We start from the raw sequence: 15,156 nt of genomic DNA, 5'->3' as shown, positions 1-15,156 counted from the left end.
ATCACAGATAGCAAACAGCTTGAGGGACGTATTAGATACTCGTCAGCTGGACCAACCATAAGACTGTGTTAAAGTTCAAGCAACCTACTGTTACACTTATTTAAAAGAAAAAAAAGAAATTACTGTTTTTGTACCCATGCTTCGTTTACCCGATATCGAAAATGAAAAGAATGGATGGAAATAGGATGGACATCCTGTGTGGAAATTATCCGCTGTTCTTAACTGTGTTAATTCTGTTCAGTTTAGTCTCACTTGACCCCTCTATTACAACAACAAAACAAAACAAACAATGAAAGGATACATGGCAGGGAGAAAGTACAGTATAAAAAAAACTAAATAATACAGTCAAAAGTGCTCAAATAAGGAGTGTTGTCGTTTTTTTTTTTTTCTCTTTTTTTCTTCATACGAGGCAGATCTTTTTTTTTTTCTTCTAGGTGTCTCCTCTAGGGTGTCGGGGTGTCGGGGTGTTGGGTGACGGGGAGCGTGGGAACGTGACGGAGCGAAGGAGGAGGTGAGAGGTTGAGGCTGGCGGACGGCCCGGTCAGGCACTGCGGAGGGTTTCGGCTCCCGGTGTTAACGTGGTTTCTTCGCCCCTCAGCTCCTGATGGCCCTCCTTCCTCAAACCCTCGTTTCCCCCCCCTCATCGGCCGGCGGCGGAGCTCTAACCCAGGCTGGTGATGTTGGCCCGGCCGCCCGGCGGCGCCACGATGCGCTGGGTGTTCCGGCGAGGAATGTTGTCGTCAACCTGAGCACCTGGGAGGTCAATTTGGAAAGTCAGCATTTCACACTTGTGATCGTTCTCTTATGGTGAAACATTAAAGGTCCAGTGCAATGAGAGCTGCATTTCTCATAGGATATTTCTCTCAATTTCATAATTTAACAAAGGACCTGTTAATGTTTATTTATTTTTTATTTAGTAGTTTATTTCATAGGGACAGTGCAGTTAACATAATTACACTTCATAATTGAAGTATAAAAGATGTATGCATATTTCCAACCCTACTCCCTAGTTGGGCTTTTAAATAGACTACAACTATCTAAAATGTCTTGTATAACCTATAATAAAAAGAACAGAAATTTAAAAAACAAATAGCCTACATTATACATTATACATGTAAAGTTGCATTAATTATTATAACTGTTAGCGTTGTAGAAATTTGTCTAACACAACGAAAACGAAAAAGAGCATATTCCAGTCTAATTGCATGTATATTTGTATGGATATATATGCTCATGTATATGTATTTATGTCAACATGCTCAAATAAAAAACATTTGACGAGAAATTTGACTAACAGCCTTTGAAAAACAAACCGATTTAGAATTCCTGTCTAGTTCCTGGTGTAAATGATGTCACCTACACCCAGTTTTTAATGAATGCTCTGATTGGTCGACAGCATATATAGTTAATCAGATGTCCCATAGTCTGTCAGACAATAGCCAGCCAGCTACTTTCCAAAGTAGCCAAAATCTCCATTGTGCCCCCATTGTTTCTGGGTGCTGAAGTTCCAACTCTGAATATTTGTTCCCCAAAAATATAAATATTGTCTGCAGGTTCAGCTGTCACTCTGTCCTACAAGTTTTGTACCATCAAACCATCAAAAACTGAAAGAAATGATGCTCACTGTGTTAGAAATCAACATCAAATTTTTCCTGACTGAGCTGAAATCGTTGCACTGGATCTTTAATGAATCTGTCATCAAAACAGAGTAACGGACTCATGTCTCCACTGACCGGATAGGCTGAAGCCGGACTGGTGCAGGTTACGGACCGGCTGGGCGGGCTGCTTGGCAGGTGAGGTCTTGGCGGAGGAGGCGGGGGTCATGGTTTTAGGGGTGACCGACACCTCACACACCGGCCCGTCGTAGAGCCCCCTGGGTACGCCCCTCAGCTCTGCCAGCTGTGAGACAGGACAGAGGGAAGAGACAGTCAGGGTAAAGAAGACTAACAAGCAAACATGTCGTCCCCCACGAATGATGCAGGCACCCCTTGGGCCAGTCAGTGACAAGATGCATCATCCCTCCCAAGTTTCATCAGAATCGGACCAATAGTGCAGCAGTTTGGTCTTTCAAAGTCTGAAATTTTGACCTTTAATTACAGCATCCCCATCAGGTGAATCAGTGTATTTTTTTTAAACACCAGAACAGTGCCAACATGCATCATCCCTCCATGTTTGTCAAAATCAAACCAGTGGCATTTAAGGTATTACATTTGAGTTTAAACCTTTTTTTACCTTTTTTTTTTAAACATTTGAGTTTTGACCTTTAATTATTCCACCCTAAATAGGGTTAGACTTGCAGACTTGCTGACTTTCTAAGTTTGAAATTTTGACCTTTAATGATAGCGGCCCATCAGGCCAGTCCATGTATTTTTAAACACCAGAACACAGTGGCAAAATGCATCAAAGTTTCATCAAAATCAGACCAGTGGTGTCTGAGATATCACATTTGAGTTAAAAAAAAATTATAGTGCCCCCATTAGACCAATAATATTAGCTAGAGGTTACATTTTTGTAAATGTGTGTGCTTGCTTCAGTTTGAAAATTTAGAAAGAATTCATTAGAAAATATAAAAAGTTTTTCATTAGAAAAAGTTTAAATATTTTGTTGATTACTTGGAGCTAAAGCAATGCATTTCCTGGCCAGAAGTCCTTCAGTTATCAATACATTGAAGAATAGTTAATAATATTTTCAAAGTACTTGTAGTAGTTAAATGTGACAGAATTGGCTCTGTGTGAAAAAGCATTTTTACCCTGCTGCGGGCTTTTATCCTCTTGTAGACGTAGTCTGGGAAAGGCTTGCGGGCCACATAGCGTCCCGAACCCTCCGTGGTGTGGAGGTTACCCTCCTCCAGGACGATCTTTCCCTGGCTGATCACCACCAGCGGCCCGCCGCGCACCTCTGTGCCCTCGAAGATGTTGTACTCCACAGTCTGGGGGAAAGATCAGTGATGTTAGAGAAAATGAAGCAAGAAGGTTAACTATGAACCCCTGCCAGTGATCATCAATAGTGATCCTCAAGCCCATCATCTATCAAAACATAGGATGTTGGGCTTGAGGATCACTAGGCAAAATTTAGCTTGCCTAGGGTTAGGGTTAGCGTTAGGGTTTAGGGTTAGGGTTACCCTAAACACTAAACCTTAAACCCTAATCCTAACGCTAACCCAACACAAAACATGCTTTCAGAAGAGAATCAGTTAATCTTTGATTTTCTTTTGTTTAATGTAAATCAGACCTATACTATTTAATAATGTGTCATGTACGAATGACTTTTATAAGTTTATATCAAGGTGGGTGAACTCTTTTATTACTTGCTCTTTTACTACTTTTTTAATACTTTTTATTTCTCAATAAAAAGGTGAGCAAATTGAGTTTAGTTGGGTTTATTCTCCACTAGGCCTGTGCCAATATGAAAATTTCATAGTACCATCATCTTGGCCAAAATTATCTCAATATACAATATTATCCTGATAATTATTAATAAGATGGAAACCTTAAAAACAGTAATGTAATATGCTTCGATTACTTAAAAACTAATTTATCATATCAATCACAAGACATTTCTCTTTTTTAAACACGTTTTAATACATTTGTTATTCAGCCTCCCAACAAGTCGGCGGTTATTGCGGTGGTCACGGTAATAAAAGTTAGGGCCGGTGTCATAACCGTTGGTGTTTTTTACCACAATATATTTTATTTCACCTACTCTCCACTATATTAAGGAAGTATATGAGCAGGCCACAAGCTGTATGAGTCGCATCTTAAATAAGACCTCAATGCTCAGTTTTCTGCCTCCAATAATGTGATCTCATTGGTGTTCAGTACACTATGTGGGACATCTGACTGGCTGCACTCTGTAGAGTCACTGGACTGACTAATTGATTTTACTCACTGTGCGTCAAAAGTGTTCCCTACGGTTTTTAACGCCAATAAAGAAAGCAAGGCTGAGTCTCGTCACTGGGTGAGGACGACTGATGTGGCGCTGAGGTTTTCGGTCCCCAGGCCACAGGATGGAGCGGGGTCGTTAGTGTGGTTTGTGTGTTTGGGTGTGTGTGTGTGTGAGGAAATGGGCAGGGGATGATGGGGTGAGAGGGGAGGAGATGGGGGGGGGGGGGGGTTGCTGTATGACAAATGTGGAAGCTGTATGACCACTCGCTCCTAAAAGCTACCGGAGCTAAGGCTGAGGTCATGGCAAGCTGCTGGGCTCCGCAAACCTTAAATGAGGTCACCAGTAGGCTGGGCCATCCTAAGACACATACACATACACACATACACACACACACTCCAAATGAGCAATTTCTCCCATGAACATTAGTCCATCATTTCCTGACCAAGCGGAATGAAAGAAACCAAAGAACATGGCGGGTTTAAGCAATTAGATTCCAATAACATACAAAGTAAGAGTCTCTCTCTCTCTCTCTCTCTCTCTCTCTCTCTCTCTCTCACACACACACACACACACACACACTAACACAGCAGTGATTTGCCTGCTAACAATCAGAAACGATGTGTTCCAGTTCTCTGGCAGATTTTAAGGATGACATCACTCCCTCGAGTCAGTGTGAGGCCCACACCCTGTTGCTGTAGTTTTAAACCAATCAGGCATGTTCAGCAGCAAAAGGCCTTAGAGAGAGAGAGTCATCTGACAGAACAAAAGGTTGATCTGTAAACCAATTGCCCTGTCTGCTGTCATTTAGCCTGAATTGAACTATTCGTAATAACATATATCACGCGACAGGATATTTTGGGTTTTCTGTGAATCTTGGACATCAAATCCAAGGACTTTTCAATTACTTTCAAGGTCTTGTTTTGTGAAATTCAAGGACTCAAAATTGGCATGTTTTGTTTTGGGCTAAAACATGACATTGGTCAAAATGAGATATCGTAGAATGGGAAGTGTTGATGAACTTTAATTTAATAATAAAAAATAATCATTTTTACAATGATTATCAACTGAATGATTATCAACGATAACCAACCACCAAGGCCTTCCACTCATTTTCAAACACTTTTAAGGCCTTATTTTATTTTTCTTAAATCCACAAACTTTCAAGGATTTTTCAAGGCCCGTCGCTGCCTGTGTTGCTTTTTTAATCAAATCTTTGCCTTTGAAGATAAGAGACCTCAGTGTTCTCCAGATATAAATATTATGGGTAATGAAGTTATGAGTGATGTCATACCGAGTTGTGGCTCTTGGCGGAGATAATCTTGGTGACGTCCGGGTCCCAGAGCACCAGGTCGGCATCTGAGCCCACAGCGATGCGACCCTTGCGGGGGTACAGGTTGAAGATCTTGGCGGCGTTGGTGCTGGTCACCGCCACAAACTGGTTCTCATCCATCTTACCCGTCACCTGAAACGGGCCGCAGGTGAGAAAGAGAAGGGAACAGAAAGATGGAGGCACATGGACATGGAGAGCTCATTTCCAAAAAAAAAAAAAGTTAATCACCAAAGGAAATTTTAGCCTCAGGTTCATCTTGAAGTGTTATTGTTTTGTCAGCCAAGGACTTAAGTTAGGGCTTTAAAAATGATCAAAACTTGCTTTATTTATTTTTTTTGCTTATGTTATGTTCATAAGAGAAAGTGCCACTTCTTTCAAAGGGGGAGTTCACATTTTGGAACAGAACTCTTCAAACACTGTGTGAGGCACTATAGATTATTGCTGTGCATGACATTTGCATTCACATTTAGCTGTTTAGCTGGCGCTCTTATGCATAGTGACTCACACTGAATGAGCTAGTAGGGATTCAGAGTTGACCAGACCAATGGCTGTTGTTGGACACACTTTGACTGGTGCAGTTGTCGAACCTGTGGCCTTTCCATCATGAGTCTTTCCCCTCAATTTACATGCTTTATAGGGCTGGGCAATATGGACAAAATCAAATATCACAATATTTTTGATCAAATACCTCAATAACGAGATTGTGACAATATTGTAGGGATGACTATTGGTGCTTTCACAAAATATTTACACAATGAGATTTTTGATAAATAATAATCAGTAATGTGGATATAATGACTAAGTGGGTAAAGGCAAATAATAGAACAGCTAGAACAGTCTGGGAAGTTCAGAAAATTACATCACTTTACTGTAATGCAGCCTTTAAAACCAGGAAAAGACACTTATGCCATATCACAATATTACGATATCCAAAATCTAAGACGATATCTAGTCTCATATCTTGATATCGATATAATATTGATATATTGCCCAGCCCTAATGCTTTATGCCATATATTTTGAAAAAAACCTATAAATGTGCGTACCACACACTTGTCCCAGATGAGGGGCATCCTCTCCTCAGCACCATTGACGCCCTCAGGGATCAGGCTGAAGTCATCCTTGCCCACAGCGCGCTGGGCGGTGTTGAAGGGACAGTGTGCACTGCCCGTCACCTGCAGGTCACCACTACAGAGTGCATGGGTAAAAAGGGCATTGCGTTAGTTCTTTGATGGTTAATACCACATACACATATCACATTACATCAAAACACTTGGCACAACGCTCTCCCTTTAAACTGTCTTGACAAGAGAGTTGCTGCACCTCACAGTTTGAAAACCTCTGACAGGTTTACAGCAAAACGAATACTAACACATTCGTCTATTATCGTCATGATAAGTGTCTGTCACTATCTCTCTCAGTTTGAATGTGTAGAGTGTCCTCTCTTACCAGGAGAGCAGGGAGTTGAGATAGTCAGGTGTGGTTGGGTCGGGGCTCAGCGGAGGGGAAGTGACATAGGCAGCAGCCTTGGCCCAGTTCTTGCTCCAGTAGTGTGAGCCGTCTGTTCCTAAGCTTGCAGTGATTGGCTCCCCATAGACCACAGTGCCTGAAAGTCAATTTCCATTATAATAAAAGACAGTATGCTCTTTGAGGTTTTTTTTTTTACATGCATCCCATCCAAAAACAAGGCCTGGAGCCTCTCAACTGACAATGATTTGGAGAATCATTTTGTGGACTTGGTTAGAGTTACTGCTTAAAAAGTACATTGCAAAGTCTCCAAGAGTTTGTGGTGTACATGTACTATGACTTGTTTTTATTACCCTTGATTTTATTTGTTTTGTTTTTGGTTTCTGTAAATCACTCTGTGACAATCCCATTTGTTAATAGCATTGTATTAAATAAGCTTGATTTGACTTGAGCATTTAAGGAAACTAAGGGAACATTTTGTGGTTCAGAAGTGTTGACACTAGAATAAAACAAAGCATATTTAGGTCCAAAACCTCAAGCATAATTCTGGAAGTCCACAAATGTAGTATCTAAATCATTGTCAGAGGAGTAGATTAAGGTTTTGTCTCATGATAAAATCTCATTTTAAAGTCTTGTGTCTCTGGTTTCTAGCTTTGGAAGAGAGTCGTTCAAATGGTGACAAATTGTGCAAGAAATGTTGACTGAATTTGTGCAAGATCATTGGAATATTCTGTTTCAGGTTGGATTTTTTTTTTGCTTCAAGCAGCCTCTCACCCTTCTTCCTGGCCTGAGCGATGACATCGGCAGCACTCTTGCTCATCACCTTGGTGATGTAGAGAGGGCAATTGGTCTGATTGGCCACAGTCACAGAGCGGTTGACAGCCTCCGCTTCCACCTGGAGAAGGGAGAAGTTTCATTGGGCGACTGTGATGGGACATTTGAAAGGAGGAGAACACCAGCAGTTTGAGCTTCTCGCTCCTCCCACACTCACCGAGGAGCCCTACTTCTCCATTCCTCTTCCCACCATTGACGATGTCCAGGCTTCCACTCTTCTTCCTACCACTGACAAGCCCCGCCCCTCCACTCCTCTTCCCATCTTTGAGGAACCCACTTCTCTCAGTCCTATTTCAAACAGCAGCTTTTTCCGATTCTCATGTCATCAATGGGGATGAGGACTTTGCTGAGATTAAATTGTTTGTTTTTTTTGTTTGTTTTTTTGCATGATTCCAATGGCAAATATATAAACGCTAAGGATCTTTTATCCGGTGTGCAAATAGAGTAAATATGGTGTCCAACAACTCATAATGTCTTGAAAATGATTTCTGAAGATAAATCTCTAATGTGTCTGTGGCTCTCCACAGGAATATTCACATTCGAAGGATGATGTGAATCTGAATGAAGAGGATGTTAAACCCTTTGCCAAGGCAGTGAGAGATGCGGGGCTTAAACTTAAAGATGTCAAACAGCATAACATCAGAAGTTTTGAAAGTCAAGAAGATCACCATCCTCTTATAATAAAAGGCAGAAGACTTCTCCATTTCCAACTCAGAAAAGAACTGATCCTCCTCTTCCCGAGGTGCCATCTTTCCAAGAGATGTCACTGGCATTTTTTTTTTTAAATCCTTGACATCCCTCACTAAGCAATGCTTCAATTTCCCTGAACCCTTTTCCCAAAGATGTCATAGCTCCCCTCCTCCATTTCTTCAGAGAAGTCAGATTGTTCCTTCCCCCTCATTCAGAGTTCTCCACTCTGCTAAACCCAATTTCCAGACAGGTCAGTCGGGTTTGTCCCCTGAACTTTATCCACAGTTGTCAGATACTTCCACCAAATTTCCATAAATTCCAAGTCCCTCCCTCACATCAGATCCAGAGTTTCCAAGTCCCTCCACCCCTGATTCAGAGGTGTAAGGTCCCTCCACCCAACTTAATTGAGCATCTGAGATGTTTTGTGGAGTTTTCAGACAACTCCCTTAATTGGTTTGTATCAGATCTCTCAGATAGGCATTTCTCTGTTGCCTCTGTGAATTTCTACATTCTCTTCAGTGTACTTTAGCTGTGGAGTGCCTCAAGGTTCTATACTAGACCCTAATTTTTTCTCTATCTACGTGCTCTCATTTGGTCATCATTTGTAGACATACAGTAATAAGTATATCCATTGCTTTGATGGTATTACGTGACTGTATTTACCTGACAATCCAGCAATACAAGTTGCTTTAATGCTCTTAAAGCATAGCGGACATCAAATGTTGGATCTATCACCTTTCCTCAACTTAATGATGATAAATCTGAGGTTATATTTTGCCCACAAAATATGGTTTCTGGACTTTGTTGAGTGGTTGTTGATAAACCGGCAGTATTGGCATTTTGGCATCAATATGATGGTTTCCTTGTGCTCTGTGTGGCCTAAAGAGCACATACCGTAACTAAGCACTGCACATTGCAAAATATGAAGGAACGAACCAACAAACCACACAGTGTCCAGCTCGTATAGAGGTGCTCCTGAGCACCTAATAATACTAATACCAAAATTACTACTACTACTAATAGCAATAATTAGAATCAGAATAATTCATTTAATGGGAGCAAAAATCCAAATCCAACTTCTCTCCATTCTTCATTCAAACAGCTGAGGATGCTGACAGGGTAATTGAAAATCACACAGAAGAGGTTGAGTGTGATTAATGGCGGGAAATTTGGTAATACTGAAATGTAATCCTACCTCTTCAGGACGGCTCAACACGTGTCCCTCAGGCCCAGTGATACCCTGCTCCAGCATCCGACGCTGCTCCTAAATACACACATGCATCCACACACAGACGGACACACACACACACACACACACACACGCACACACACGCACACAAACACACCACCATGGAAATGCAAGATGTTGAGTCATGTGCAGGTGCAGCTAATGTCCCACATGGCCAGCCTTGGCAGCGAAAAACTAACCATGGCCATGACCTCGATGAATATTGATTTGCATCTGTTGGCTATTAAGAGCCCAGTATTGAACATCTCATAACGACTGTGGAGAAAGTGATGTGTCATAGCTTTTACGATGCTTGATAAAATACAGACTGCCTGTCAGACAGTGTGTGTTTGTGCTTGATGTTGTCAATGAACAGTGTGTTGAAGGGTTCTATTTTCCATTTGAAGCCTTTTTCAGAGCAGCATCCAGTACAAAGTCATTTGTGTATTCGTCTCCAGATACTTCAGTATTATCCCTCCCAGTCTGGCTCGTTATGGGGTGAAGTGTCGTACCTCAGCTACAATGTCTCCATTCTCAGCATGAACCTGGGCGATGGCTCCTAGATCACGGATCACACTGAACACCTCATACACCTGCAGCAAAGAGAAAGACACAGTTACCATCTAGGCATGCACCAACACCACGTTTTCACTGCCAATACAGATTGTGATTGCGAAACTCATGTATAGACCAATGCTAAGTAGGCCTCTTGACTGATGACGTAGTTATAATAAATTTTTTCTCTCTCTGTTCTAACAGCCTTCGATATGAAAAAGAGCCAGGAAATAAAGTTGTTTTCCTTCAATTTCTGACATGTTATACACAGGCCTTTGTATCTGATTTTCAGAGTACAATACCCAATTGTATCCTTTTATCAGTTGTATATCCGACACCAGTATCAGTATTGGATAATAGATACTGCGATCACAATCAGACCAATCCACTTATTTGATTGTCTTTGTAGCAGATGAGACATTAAGCCCTGCTATAGACCAGAAGAAAAACATTGAAATTCACCAGACAATAATCATAGCTTTTTATTGCCAGAGGCACTCCTAATTGTTATGACTGGGCATACTTTTGTGCTGAAATTAATTATGCACCCTCAATTTCACACAATATGTAAATCTCCCACGCTCTGATTGTTTAAGTAACACCAGTGATTTCACGGACTGAGTGAAACTGACGTCTTGAATGAGTCATCATATCCCAACTGCCAAATGCACAATTATAAAGAGCCATCAAAGTTTGACATGAGAGAGCAAATGATAAACTTTGGCTGCACTATCCTCTGTGCATTCCTGACACAGGTGCAAAGGCCAATACAGATCTGTTTCAAAAGAGCTTTCAAATGGGATTATTATGGCATTTTTACCATGAGTCAGAAAAAGACTTGGACAGAGACGTGGCTTTCATGATCTTTTCACTCACTCCCAAGAGAAACACACAGACAATCAGTACTACAGGCTTCTCTAAACCTCCCTTTTAGCCCAGAGCTGAGCAAGAGAAACAGACTGTTAGTGCCAAAATCAAGGCTATGATATTGTGTCTATAATGTCATACTATATACATCTGGCACTATGCACTTCAAAGTCAAAGTAATAGATACGCATTGTATAGTGTGCTACCAGTCTCTCTCTCTTGGAGTTTATCACTTCTTAACATTTTACAGTCTGTTAGCAGCAGTAACAGCAGCAATATATAATGTGGCTAACACCATGACAAGCTAACAAACATACAAAATAGATTTTGTTTACCAGGTTAGTTTGGATGGGAATCTGAGAATGAGTGTATACCCCACTAATGTGTTTAAACCATTCTGCCCGACCTCTCAGTTTATATCACTAGGAAACAAAGCAACAGTAAACCACGCATGCAGTCATTGTTTTGGCTTATCATTTAAATTTATGTTGCCCAATGCTTCTACAGTATAGAGCATGGTCTTTGTCTGGGGATTCATTTGTGTGCTGTCATGGTATCTAAACACCACTGATCAAACTTGACTAAACTTGTGGGAATGATGCATCTTGCTGCTGCGTTGGCCCTCATTAGGCCAATCAGTGTAATTTGTATGGATAATTGGATTTGGGTCGCAAGTTTCGTGTCAGTCAGACTTAGTGTAAGAGATAGGGCCTTTAAAAGTTTTATATTTCATTTAACAGCGCCAAAGAATACGCACGTCACTTGATACCAGGTGGTTGGCTTGAAAACGGCATGAAAAATTATAATGAACTCTATTTATTGAGCACTTTTCGAAACAAAGTTACAAAGTGCTTCACAGAAAACCAGAGAAGGGGAACAATAAAAACATAACAGCGGTGATAAATCGAACCGGTAATAAAATAACAAAAAAGGGAAGACAATGGCAATCAATCTAAACCCAAAAGCTTAAGTTTATAAAAGTATGTTTTTAGAAGTGATTAGTCACTTAGTCAATTAGTCTAATACTCACATCTCTTACATTTAGTTAGAAGCCTTGCTGCTGCATTTTGCACTAAGTTTAGGCAACAGAGAATCCAGACTGAGAGGAGTAAAGATGATTACAGTAGTCCAGACAAGATGATATAAAGGCGTGCAATTTATAAAATATCTGGGCCAACTGAACCAATGTCCTCTTTTAGAAACTTTAGAAACAATATCAAGAGGGCAGGAGGATTTCATAAGGGAAATAGTTTCCTCTATTTTTTCCTCTAATTTCCTCAGCTGACAGTGCAGTAGGTTGAAAACAGCGCAGTACAGCAGAGTGTTCAGGGAAGACCGAGAGGATACGAGCAGCAGGGGAAATCTGGAGCCTGATATCCTCTACTTTTTGGCTATAATAATGTAATAACTCCTCACATTTTTCAGAGTAGGCAGAGTCAGACAGAGTCAAAATAGAGCCCACGCACTAAAATGATCCAACACACCGTTTACTGTGAGCAGGTCAAATTCTGAGTCTGAGGGCTTGAAACATTGTCAATAAACAATGTGTTGAGTACTTCAGTGGGCAGGCTCTATCTCACTTTTCAGAGTTTGACATTTTGACATTTCATTATAGCACCTCCATCAAGGCAATTGGTATTTTTTAACACCAGAAAACCAAAATCCATCATTCCTCCAAGTTTTGTCCAAATCGGACGAGTGGTGTCTGTGATCACGTTTGAGTTTAAAATTTTGACGTGCAATTATAGCATCCCCATCAGGACAATCAGTGTAATTTTTTAATTAAATGCTGCAACACAATGAGCAAATGTGTCATCCCTCCAAGTTTCATCAAAATCAGACCGGGGTATCTCCTGAGATATCACCTGAGATATCACCTGAGATACCACCTGAGATACCACCTGAGACACCACCTGAGGTATCTCCTGAGATATCACCTGAGATATCACCTGAGACACCACCTGAGATATCTCCTGAGGTATCACCTGAAGTATCACCTGAGACATCACCTGAGATATCTCCTGAGGTATCACCTGAAGTATCACCTGAGACATCACCTGAGATATCACCTGAGGTATCACCTGAGATATCACCTGAGATACCATCTGAGGTATCACCTGAGATATCACCTGAGGTATCACCTGAGATACCATCTGAGGTATCACCTGAGATATCACCTGAGGTATCACCTGAGGTATCACCTGAGATATCACCTAAGGTATCACCTGAGATATCATCTGAAGTATCACCTGAGATATCACCTGAGATACCATCTGAGGTATCACCTGAGACATCACCTGAGATATCACCTGAGATACCATCTGAGGTATCACCTGAGACATCACCTGAGATACCACCTGAGATATCACCTGAGATATCTCCTGAGATACAACCTGAGATACCACCTGAGATATCTCCTAAGGTATCACCTGAGATATTACCTAAGATACCATCTGAGGTATCACCTGAGATATCTCCTGAGGTATCATCTGAGATATCACCTGAGGTATCACCTGAGATACCATCTGAGGTATCATCTGAGATATCACCTGAGGTATCACTTGAGATAAAACCCGAGATATCACCTGAGGTAACACCTGAGATATCACCTGAGATGCCACCTGAGATATCACCTGAGGTATCACCTAAGATATCACCTGAGATACCACCTGAGACATCACTTGAGATATCACCTGAGATACCACCTGAGATATCTCCTGAGATATCACCTGAGATATCACCTGAGGTATCACATAAGATATCACCTGAGATACCACCTGAGACATCACTTGAGATATCACCTGAGATACCACCTGAGATATCTCCTGAGATATCACCTGAGATATCACCTGAGATATCTCCTGACATATCACATGAGATATCAGGTTTGACAGACAGATGGACGGACACAGCAGAGGAGAAGCCCTACCTGAGAGTCAGTAAGCTGGAAAACATCCTTATAAGCCAGATAGACAAGGAAAGAGTTGACACCTGAGGAACACAAGACGCCACTGTCAAACCAAAGTTTGAGTCAGAAAAATAAACAGAGATTGAATAGATTAAAGAACAGACCGATTGTTAAAGCAATATTCCTCTTAGTTTTAACATTAGGGTTATTTGGCACTTGACCGCCATGAAAACCAGAATATAAACCACTCACCAAGAAGAGTTTGTAGTTTTTGTAGTATTTGAATGAGGCCAAGAAAATAGCCTAAAAAATTACATTTAACAAGTTTGTGAACAGATTCAACAACATATCCTGCTTTTAAGATAATAAAGCAGTAATTGGTCCTTGGTTTACACTAAAATTAGTATTTAAAAATAAAAGTAGTTCCAGTCTCCCAAACAGGAACTATCTCTCCTAAATGGTATTCCTCCATTATGTTCTCTTCTATCAATGAAAATGCTATTTGGCAAAATTATGAACTCGTCCCAGCTACATCCGATCTTGGTGATTAGTTTATATCCTGGTTTTCATGGCGGTCAAGTGCTGAATTACCCCCATGTTAAAACTAAGTGGAATATTGCTTTAAGGCCTAGTAATAGAGTGACTTTAACTTAATATAAAAAAACATGTAATAGTGGGAAATATGATTACCCTAGAGAAACCAAACTGACTGGTATATATCTAGGTCTTTATGAAAGGGTGGCTAAGGTGTGGCCATACCATGATCTTAAAAAATTATATATGCTGTAAATACTGTGTTAAAGCTGCACTTGGCTTTTTTAGGCAAAAATACACTCATGTTATCAGCCTAAATCACAAAGTGGGACAACAGAGAACAGTGTCCCATCACCACTAATTGAGACCTAGTAGGTTCGCCCTGTTTGCCCAAAGGAAATTCTGGTGTTGGGTATAGGCAGTTCTCCACCCATGGGGGAGACAAATCAAAACTTTAGTGTGAAATACAAACTCTCCTGTCTCCCAAACAGCAGTGAGCAGCGCTCCGTCCAGTGAAAGCTGGACTCACCAATGTTAGAGCTTTTGCCTCTCTCATCCCTTTGGTTTAAAGTGATCACAGAGTGGTCGGGTTATTAAACATGATTTCTGGCTATTGAAGTTCAAATTTCAAACAGTTAGCCCTCGCTGCCATTTGAAGCCACGAACGTGAAAAGTTGCCTAGTGCAGCTTTAAATATATTTTTTGTTACAAACTCAGCATCAGTCTATGAGTCTGTGTTAGTAGGGAAAATAAGCTGAGGAAATCAAATTTCACTTTGAGAGGCTGAGTTAGGTGTCACCGTACCATGATCCTTCACAAGCGCCTCCATCTCCTCCTGGATGCCCTTGTGCCACTCGGT

The 15,156-nt window shown here is 41.0% G+C and overlaps 1 protein-coding gene across 2 annotated transcripts in view; it reads right to left on the bottom strand.

Moving 5' to 3' along the window:
• Positions 1-661: 661 nt before the first annotated feature.
• Positions 662-15,156, bottom strand: part of LOC139656942 (dihydropyrimidinase-related protein 2) — a 17,520-nt gene continuing 3,025 nt past the window's right edge. Inside the window, exons 3-13 of one of the 2 annotated variants that reach the window (XM_071534587.1) lie at positions 15,102-15,156; positions 13,785-13,846; positions 9,946-10,026; positions 9,401-9,469; positions 7,456-7,576; positions 6,664-6,820; positions 6,261-6,402; positions 5,177-5,347; positions 2,742-2,929; positions 1,734-1,885; positions 662-753 (exon numbers count right to left, since the gene is read on the bottom strand). The exon at positions 15,102-15,156 is cut by the window's right edge and continues 110 nt beyond it. In XM_071534587.1, coding sequence (XP_071390688.1) covers positions 662-753; positions 1,734-1,885; positions 2,742-2,929; positions 5,177-5,347; positions 6,261-6,402; positions 6,664-6,820; positions 7,456-7,576; positions 9,401-9,469; positions 9,946-10,026; positions 13,785-13,846; positions 15,102-15,156 — 1,290 coding nt within the window. Of the gene's footprint in view, positions 754-1,733; positions 1,900-2,741; positions 2,930-5,176; positions 5,348-6,260; positions 6,403-6,663; positions 6,821-7,455; positions 7,577-9,400; positions 9,470-9,945; positions 10,027-13,784; positions 13,847-15,101 lie in introns of both variants that reach the window. The other variant, XM_071534586.1, reaches the window with a different exon arrangement.

This window comes from Centroberyx affinis, unplaced genomic scaffold, assembly GCF_046629955.1.
Source record: "Centroberyx affinis isolate AG114_WGS23_722 - 3 ecotype Tasmania unplaced genomic scaffold, CSIRO-AGI_Caff_v1 ptg002586l_1, whole genome shotgun sequence".
Classification (NCBI taxonomy): domain Eukaryota; kingdom Metazoa; phylum Chordata; class Actinopteri; order Beryciformes; family Berycidae; genus Centroberyx; species Centroberyx affinis.
The sequence above is the reverse complement of the archived record's forward strand: the minus strand, read 5'-3'. Positions and strand labels throughout refer to the sequence as shown.